Source organism: Brassica napus, chromosome C3 (genome assembly GCF_020379485.1).
Source record: "Brassica napus cultivar Da-Ae chromosome C3, Da-Ae, whole genome shotgun sequence".
NCBI lineage: Eukaryota > Viridiplantae > Streptophyta > Magnoliopsida > Brassicales > Brassicaceae > Brassica > Brassica napus.
This window is the reverse complement of record NC_063446.1, coordinates 31,534,010-31,543,600: the sequence shown is the minus strand read 5'-3', so window position 1 is coordinate 31,543,600 and position 9,591 is coordinate 31,534,010. Positions and strand designations below refer to the sequence as shown.

The window sequence follows — 9,591 nt, the reverse complement described above, 5'->3', positions numbered from 1 at the left end:
AGGTGTCTTCATGTAGCTTCATCCGTCCATCTAAAGAAACAAAGACAAAGAGACAGATCAAAAAGAATCAGTGATGATCGATCTTTAAATCACCAGACATTAATTTCTCAAGTGACACAACCAACAGAAGATACAAAATCAACATAATAAACAAAGACACAGACTTAAACAAACACAAGAGACATCATCATCTGTACAATCACGAGCTGAGACATAAAAGGACAAATACATAGCTTTACCTTTCGATTTGATTTAATCGATGATAGCCACGGGCCAGAGAGCGTCAACGACTGCGAAAGACATGCAGAGTCATCGAGGAGACCAAGAGAGAGAAGCGGAGTCGTCGAGGATCGCTAGAGAGACGTGGATGCGTCGAGGAGACCAAGATAGGGAGGCAGAGTCGTCGAGGATCGCGAGAAAGGAGTGTGAATCGTCGACGAGACCGGCACCGAAGCAGAGCCGTCGAGGATCGCAAGAGAGACGCCGACACTTGACGAGATTGACAGAGAAGCGGAGTCACCGAGGAGACCGACATAGTCGACGATTCGACCGAGAGAGACGCCGGCTTATTCCGTCGAAGAGAGATACCACCGAGGAGAGATCAGCGCCGAGGAGAGATATCCGGAGAGATTCGATATCGTCGAGGATTTGGGAGAGAAAGAGAGAAGATGATCCGTCAAGAGAGAGAGAGAATGGTACATTTGTGACGCATGTCCCATAAAACCGTTTCCTCTTTCGCTTAATTAACTGACGTCTCCAATTAATTTACACATTTTTCTTTTTTTTTTTAAATCCTAAAACAGTTGAATACGCGGCTTAGAGACCGTGATATTCATGCTCTAAGAACTCCGAAGAGTGTTTGGGTTCGGTGACAACTCTGTTTAGCTACACAAAAAAAAAAGAGAAAATGTACATTTAAAAGAAACCGGATCGAGAATCAGCTGATGTAAGAAATAGACATTCTTTCGATGAGATAAAAAGAAAGAAAGAAAGGGAAGGGAGCGACCTGAGGAAGCGCGAACAAAGTTGTACAAGTCTCTTGAATCGGATGTCTCCATGATCGAGAACTGGACAAAGAGAGATGTTTTGAAAAAAGAGAAACTTCAGAGATCACAGGAGGAAACGACAAGAGAATCTTCTTCCCTCCTTTTTCTCCCTAATCTACTGGCATCTCTATGGGAGAAAAAAGAAAAAGAGGGTTGAGTTTAAAAGCTTTTGCTTGTTGTTTTGTTTCTTTCGCGGTGTCTTCTTACATCGACACATAATGACACTGTTAAACATAATCCACAATCTACATTTAGTTTTTTTTCTTCTTTTTAATATTTTTCCTTTTACATTTTGTTTTACTTCAGTAAATGGCTGGGAGACAAACATAGATCTAGGCCTGGGCAGATAATCCGAGAACCGAACAACCGAATGGAAACCGATTCGATAAAACCGGTTTGGTTCGGTATCGGATCTTCTGAATAAATCAAACGGTTTATGTTTTCGTGGTGTAATGGTGGTCGGTTTGGTTCGGTTCGGTTGAAAACCGAGAACCATTTAATTACCTCCAAAACCCGAAGATCATCGAGACACTCAGACACAACTCTAGCCCCCTTTTGTTTCCTTCTTTCGATTACCCCGAGATACGAAGATCCTCTGTGAAATTCACAACCAAACCTTTCCGAAATCTCAATTTCCGTATATCCTTTCCGAAATCCTTTCCATAACCCGAAAATTTGATGGAACCCTTTGTCCATCTCCTATATATGTTGATGCGTATCATTAGACTTCATAAGCCATTCCACCTCCAATTCGAGATGCTTAGTTTTCTTTAAATCATGTATCTTTGCTTTTCACTTTTAGATTCAGGTTTAAAGCTTGTGCTTTTTAGTCTTAATCTTGAAAGACTTAGATATGAAGCTTGAGTTGTCGTTTATGATTTTGATGAGTCTTAATGCGTTTTGTACCTTATTATTCTTAGTGTAGTTTGTGTAATAAGTATTAAGCCTTGTGATGTTAGTTCTTTGATCTTAGTTCTTCATCGTTAGTTCTTCAATGTTAGTTCTTCACTTCACTTCTTCACTTCATCGTTTATTATCTTAGTTCTTCATCGTTTATGATTTTGATCTATGTTAACGCAAAAGACTAATATTAGTTCTTCACTTCTTCTATTGTTTTCAATCTCATCTGTAAAGCTAATAATAATTTTTTTTTCTCTTGCAGATGACATCCTCAGCTTTCGATAACCAACAAACCGATGTTGATATGCAATGTGAAGACCAAGTGTACCAAGAGACAAGTGCTAATGCGAATGCCACATCTGGAGCATCCTCTCAGGCGAATAAGGTGAAGAAGTTGGTTGTGCCAAGGTCTCGTGTGTGGGAGCATTTCACAAGAACCAAAGAGACCCGAGACAAGTGTGTATGTCACCATTTCCACAAGATCTTTTCATGTGCATCCAAGTCAGGAACTTCGAACCTGAAGCAGCATCTGCAAATCTGCAAAGAACACCAGTCATTCGTAATTGGTCAGAAAACGAATCGACAACAGATTGGTAATGAAGGAAATCTGAAGCCATCTAAAGTTTCTGAGACTGTTTTCAAAGAAGCGTGTAATGAGTTGGTGGTGTCACCAGAGTTGCCACTTTCATTCATTGAAAGTACATCTTTCAAACACTTTTGAGGTAAGGTAACCTTGTATAATTTTGCATTTCTAATTCTCATTTTAAAGTCATCTCAAATTACTTACTGTTTTATTCTTTTAAATTGCAAGGTTAACCTCTGGAAGCCTCACTCAAGAAGGACTGCGACCAGGAACATTGTGGAGATGTTTGTGAAGAAGAAAGTTGCATTGAAGAACTTACTCTGCACAAGCAAACAAAGGGTTTCCCTTACCACTGATATTTGGACTGCTCAAGTGACAGGTAAAACATATGTTTTAATACTCTTTGAACTTACTGATATTTGAACTTACTCTACATACATTTTAATACATTTTAATTATGTGTTTCATGCATATCAGGAGCAAGTTACATGGTTATCACATCACATTTCATTAACGAATCGTGGCAGCTGAAGAAGTTAATCATTTGCTTCAAGTACATCATTGATCACAAAGGTCAGACCATTGCTAATGTTCTTTTAAACTGTTTAGAAGACTGGGGAATTGAGAAACTGTTCTGCATCACAGTAGATAATGCAACTGCCAATACTTCTGCTTTAGGGAGGTTCCATAGTGTCTTTAGCTCAATTTCCCCTGATGCTTTAGTCTTAGATGGAAATTATTTACACATGAGGTGTGCTGCGCATATTATAAATTTGATTGCTAAGGAGGGTTTGCGTGATTTAGGCGATAATGTGTTAGCTGTCAGAAATGCGGTTCAATATGTTCGGTCTTCTACAAGTAGGGTCAATGCTTTTGATCAAAGAGTCACAACTGGTAAGATGACTCGTGGTAGCTTGCCTTTGGATGTAAAGACTAGGTGAAATTCAACTTTTCTTATGCTATCTAGAGCATTACAGTTTAAGGTAGCATTTGATAAGATGGAAGCAGAGGATAGGCTGTACAATGACTACTTTTTGGAAGTAGAAAATGGGGTTAAGAGGTGTGGACCACCTGCTGGAGTGGTGTTGAGAAGCTGATTCGGTTTTTGGTCATCTTCTACAACAATACTTTGATTGTCTCTGCCTCATCTAAGGTCAATGCATACAAATGCTATGGTGAGATAGTGACAATTGAGAGAAATCTCACTGGTTTAGCGAATAGCTTAGATTCTGAGTTGAAGTTGACAGCATCTGATATGTTGAAGAAGTTTTTGAAGTACTGGGAAGGTATCAAGGGTCTTAATAAAATGTTGATCCTAGCGACAGTCTTTGATCCTAGGAATAAGATGCATTTTGCTAAGCTATGTTTTGAGAAACTGTATGGGAAAGACAGTTATGAGGCTAAGGAAATGCTAGGATCAGTGATTGATCTTCTCCAGAGCATGTTCAAGGAGTACAACTTGTGTTTTAGAGAGTACAGCACAGTCAACTCAAGCGTCTAGTGTCCCTGTTCCAGAGTCTCAGGAGCAAGCATCAGAAAGAATGGAACTGGTAGTTGATGATTTTGGGTATGAAAGGATGGATGCTGTGTACAAGGAACTTGTAGCTGAAAAAGGTGAGGACACAAGGGATGAACTTGAGGTTTACTTGAAGGAAGCTGTTGAGACTCCTAAACTCTTACCGGGAACCGAGTTTGACATTCTGTCATTGTGGAGTGTGCACAAAATCAAGTATCCGATTCTTGCAGAAATGGCCAGAGATCTCCTTGCTATGCAGATTTCATCAGTGGCTTCAGAGAGTGCATTTAGCACAACTGGCAGAATATTAGAACCGCACATAAGCTGCTTAACTCACTTCATGATAGAGGTTCTTCTGTGTAGTGAGCAATAGATGCATACTGATATTAAACTTACTGAAAGGATCATCACAAATGAACAAATTCTTGCCGAAGTTGAACAGCTTGATAAACTTGAGAAAAGTATGTTTTTTCTATTTAAGTTCTCGCCATTAAAATTTGTATATGTGTTCTCTTACTAATTCATTTGTATACTGTTCTTTTGTCAGAATTTGAGGTTCACAACCTTGGTGATTGAAGTCTCGGTTTTGAAGTTTGATGGTTGAAGATTGAAGTTTCAGGTTTGAAAGTTTTAGTTTTTTTCATTTCATTGAACAATGTTGGTTTTTGTTTGGTTTTGGATCATGAATCTCGTTTGGTTTTCATTTCAATAATTGTGACTTTTATTTGGTTTTAGATTCAGTAAAATTATATGATTGGTTTTTACGTTTGTGACTTTGTGTTTCATTGTTGACTCTTTGTATACATTTATGTCTTGATGCACAAGACTACAAAGAGAATGTCTTAGTTTCTTTTTAGCTCGTTTGAACCTTTCTTGATGCACAAAACTACAAAGAGAATGTCTTAGCTCTTTTTAGCAAGTAATTAGTGTTAAACCAAGTACAATTTAGTGTTTCTTAACCCAAAACCCGATTAAGATCCGACACCCGAAGTGTAAATCGAGTACAACCGGTTCTTTGGTATGGTGCTAAACCCGAACCGAACCCGATAAAAACCGACCCAAACTTTTAAAAGATCCGTATGGAGCTGTTTATGGGAGAACCGAAGACCCGACACTCGATTGCACCCAACCCGAAACCCGAATGGGCCACCGAATGCCTAGGCCTACATAGATCTATTATAAACCTAACTGTACGTAAACTAATATTTCATATAAAAGCTGAAAATTTTATTATATATAAAAATAAAGAGAATTTTTGGATTGTTATGAAATTTAGAAGTAGGTGATCAAATATCATTTGTTTGTTTGCTAAATATTTTCTCAAAGATTCGTTTGTGCCACCACATTAAAAAATATCTCAAGATTTTAATTTAATTTTTTTTTGAAAATTTTTTTTTCTTAAATTTTGATTTCCATATTGAGATTATTACGAAAATACATCTTTGAGAAAAATGGTTTACTAAAAAACTTTAAATTGTAATTTCTCAAACACAAAACCACATCATTTATTATAAGTTTCGTCTCGGTCGTCATTTAATTATATTTCTTCTACTTTGTCATTGAGTCTAAACAGCAGAAGACACTTTCTACAATTTTTATTAAAATAAAACACATAACATCTGATAACATCAATTTATACATGTAAGAAAACATCACAATTTGATTTAGTATCATCTATTTAAAACTAATTAAAATGAGAAATTTGTATTCGTCTTACCATCAACAAAATTTTACTTAAGAAAGTTGGTTGACATTATTAGAAGTTTCAAAAAGATATTAAAGAAAAGAAAACATAGAAGAAGAAAAAATTACATCACACTAAATAAAGAACACGAATAATTGAACGACGAGGAAATACATAGATGAATTAATGATATAAAAATATAGTTTACAATAATCAGAATTTGGTCTCACAAAGACAAATATTAAATTATTCTTTTATTGCCTAAAATGAAGCATGAAAAAAAACAAACCATGTAATTAAACAATATTGGCAATACTTTTGATGTCGAAAAATATCACATAAAGAAAAATATAAAACTGTACAAGGCTCGAACAAGCTACTATCTTAACATATTTTTCATATATCTTAACGCCAAACACAACTTCTATCTAAACTTTATTTCTGGCAATCCAACAAGCTACTATCTTGATATTTTCGTTGTGATTTTGCCAATCATCGATTAGTTAGAATTTCTACATCTTTTTCAATCGATAAGCATTAACTGAGAACTCCAAAGATCATTCACATTTCTTGTAGGTTGGGATATTAGACTATCACGGTATGTCATGTACTTCCTATCCTTCTTTTTTTTCCTATCCTTTGGCTTTCATACTAGTGATTTGGGACACTGAGAATGACAGTTTTCCAATTGATTTTGATTTGGCTAAAGCGGAGGAAAATTGAAGAATTTATGAATTATCAGAATTACATAACAATCTTTTTATTAGGTGGATGAGTGTCACCATCTTTAACATCATTTCATTAGGTGAAATCTTAATAATTTATCAATGATAAGAATATTAATCTAACATCAACACATGAGAGATATTGCATTATGAGGACCAAATCCGACAAGAGCACTTATCACTTTGGTTTTTCCGTATAAATAATGATGCTTCACTAACTCAAAGCATATATATGCTGCTTTCTGTGCCGATCTATTTTTATTCTTGTGATTTAAAGTCCTTTGCTTTACTTGCTTGCTTGAAACTCAACCATATATATATTTTTAAAAAATTGAATGAATTAGACTTTAAATATAGGAACACACCAAATTATATCAACTATACGACACGTTATTTGGTCCACGTGAAAGTATTACATCCGGTCCGTTCAAGTATCTCTCACTATGGTCCGCTTATTTAAACTATGAAAACTAATGGCTGCTTTTTTTTTTTGAACTTAACTATTGGCTGTTTGTTAGTTGTATTTTCGTTATGAATCACAAATCGGAATGTTCAAGTAAAACTTAGGAAATATTTCAAGATTAAATGATTACAAATAACAAATATATAGTATTACTCGGTCCCTTGCAATGAAAGTATTGAGAGAACCAGCGATAAAGCATGTAAGTATGTAAAAGAGTGAGGCTATCAACAAAGTTTACACACAATCTGAGGAAGATCCTATACATACATATATGGTATACATGAATCTGGATTCAATCCTAGAAGAGCCAATGCTTCTTCTTGGGTTTTCTTGTGGGAACATCTGATAAAAGATCAAGAACTACCGAAGATCAAGATCGAGTAAAATAGAGATGATGGAAGGAGACTTGAGTTTTTTTTTTTACCTCCAACAGAGTATAGCGAGTTGTAATGCACTTCGCTCCAGTAGCTAAGCCAAGCCACTGCAGAACAGTAAAACGATTCATTTAGGACCCGAGTAAAGTTAGCTAAGAGAGTGAAATGGCAAAGAGAAAGAGAGGTTTTTTGGTACCTCTAAGAGGGTTCTTGTTATGGGGAAGAATCTCGATGTAGGATTGTTCCCGAAATGATGTGACTAAGCAGATCTTGGCTTCGAACTACAGTAATGCTGAGTCATCAGCCATTCATTCAAGAGTAGAAAAGGAACACAATGTGAGCGAGAAAAAGGTTAAAGTTGCAATGATTCCACAAGATTTAAGAGAAGACATAATCTCTGAGGTGTATTTATAATCTGCTCTGGTCTCTTGTAAACTCAAAACATGATATGCAGTTTTTAAAAGAACAACTTACACGATCTGCAGCAGCTTGAAGAGTAACGTGATCTCCCCATTCACCCGGTCTAAGATTTATTAGTAAAAAGAATAAATCAGAGAAGAGCTTGTATCCATCTCGCTGATACAGATACAAAAAAAAAACAAAAACAAAGATGTCTCACTTTTTCATCTTTCTTCTGTAGTGTCTGTATTTCATAGGCACATATTCTTCGTATAACTTGCGTTGCCGTTTCAACTGAAAAAAGTGCACTGAGTCAGAATAATTGGACAAACCAAGTTCAGAGGAGTTGGGAACTTCATGAGCCATAAGTGATTGAAAACCAAGTCACCAGAGAGAGAGAGAGAAAGAGGAAAACACAGCTTGAGGGATGAATAAGCAATAGTCTATAATTAATGCAAATACATACAAGTAAATATTCGTCCCTGAAGGCACTGACCATAAAATTTGAGAACAAGAAACAGAATGGCTCTCAGACAGTACCTGTTTTACAACATGCTTCCTTACATGTTTATGGTAATCTGCATTCCGAAAAAGCTGGTCCGCTAGAGCTCGGAACTGTCATAACAAGGACAAAAAATCAATACAATTTCTTTTTGGAAACAAAACAAGGTCTATATCACCATATGGATGTTCCTTCCAATGTACCTGGCAATTGCCATCCCCCTCCATTTGTAACTCAGCTAGCCCATATGTGGCCAACCTAACACAAAAAGGATATAGTCCATCAAACATGATCCATGCGGCAAGTTACAAAACCGAGATTCGAATGCAACTACATTTGTTTTTCATCTAAGGCTGAAAAAGGAAGGTTGATAAGAAGAGCAAGAACCTCCCAGAGAGCAGCTCATGGTCTAACGTTGCATCATTTACGTCGGGTATTTGCCTGTTAACCCGAGGAGTGTGCTGCCAAATACGAAAGCAAAGGTTACTCGAAAGTGTAGGAGTAAGACATCAAAGGATTTCATTAAGTCACAATGCAAAAACAAAAGGTTACTATGAATACCTCACCAAAACACACATTCATGCTAATATATATAATTAATAGGTAAGAAGAGAAGCTTATCATACAGGGATAGAACCCAAATGAGAGAGCCTCCTCCCGAGCTTGCCCTGCTCTCTTCTTAAGCTCTCATCTTCAGCTAACATACGTGCAATGGTTTGGTCATCATCTGTATCCGCCACACTGCTACTAAAACTGGAGTCTGAGCTCGCACTTGTACTTCCTCCCCCTGCGTTTCCACTTGCACTTGCAATCGCAAATGGATTCCTATTGTGCTCACCCATGGTGATTGGATTCTATACTAGTTACCACCTACACAAAGTGTATCTCTTTAAGCTCTCCAAAAAAAAAAAAAAAAAAAAACATATCTTTAATCCCCCAAAATGAAAAGCTTTAATCTTGAGAAACGATTAAGCAATCAGATCCAAATGATGACACTTTCCCAATCAATCGCACAAGATTACAGAAACCCAGACCAAAGATCAATCGATACTGAAATGTTCATAACTATACAAGAAACCGAATCTCTAACATTGACATTGTAGTGTTCGGTTTAATCGTGTTTTTAATCTAGTTTCCAGTTAGGATTCTGGGCCCTGGACACACTATGTTTTTAAAAAGGCTTTTGCCATAGGCCCAATAAGCTAAATATATGAAGCTCGGTTGGTTTTAATATTTTGAGTGCACTTCTCAGCTTGTCTCATCCTTGAAAGAGGTTAACGGGTTCATTCACCATTTTTTTTTATATCTCAACTTCTCAACTTCTTCAATCGCTTACTCATCTCTTAATCCTCCATAACTTTCTTCAACCCATTTTTTACCTCTTTCTCTCCAAACCCGC

The 9,591-nt window shown here is 36.6% G+C and overlaps 1 protein-coding gene across 1 annotated transcript; it reads right to left on the bottom strand.

Moving 5' to 3' along the window:
- Positions 1–7,003: 7,003 nt before the first annotated feature.
- Positions 7,004–9,308, bottom strand: LOC125584555 (OVARIAN TUMOR DOMAIN-containing deubiquitinating enzyme 11-like). The gene is made up of 9 exons (XM_048753242.1): positions 8,819–9,308; positions 8,580–8,653; positions 8,396–8,450; positions 8,231–8,305; positions 7,911–7,984; positions 7,766–7,814; positions 7,488–7,572; positions 7,342–7,398; positions 7,004–7,259 (listed from the first exon to the last, which is right to left on the bottom strand). The coding sequence occupies exons 1-9, from the start codon at positions 9,032–9,034 to the stop codon at positions 7,216–7,218; spliced, it is 729 nt and encodes a 242-aa protein (XP_048609199.1). The 5' UTR covers positions 9,035–9,308; the 3' UTR covers positions 7,004–7,215.
- Positions 9,309–9,591: the final 283 nt, after the last annotated feature.

Coding starts and splice junctions, on each gene's coding strand:
- LOC125584555 (XM_048753242.1), bottom strand. CDS start 9,034: ATGGGTGAGCACAATAGGAATCCATTTGCGATTGCAAGTGCAAGTGGA. Junction 8,654..8,818: donor CTCATTTGGGTTCTATCCCT/GTATGATAAGCT, acceptor CGTATTTGGCAG/CACACTCCTCGGGTTAACAG. Junction 8,306..8,395: donor AGGGGGATGGCAATTGCCAG/GTACATTGGAAG, acceptor TTGTTATGACAG/TTCCGAGCTCTAGCGGACCA.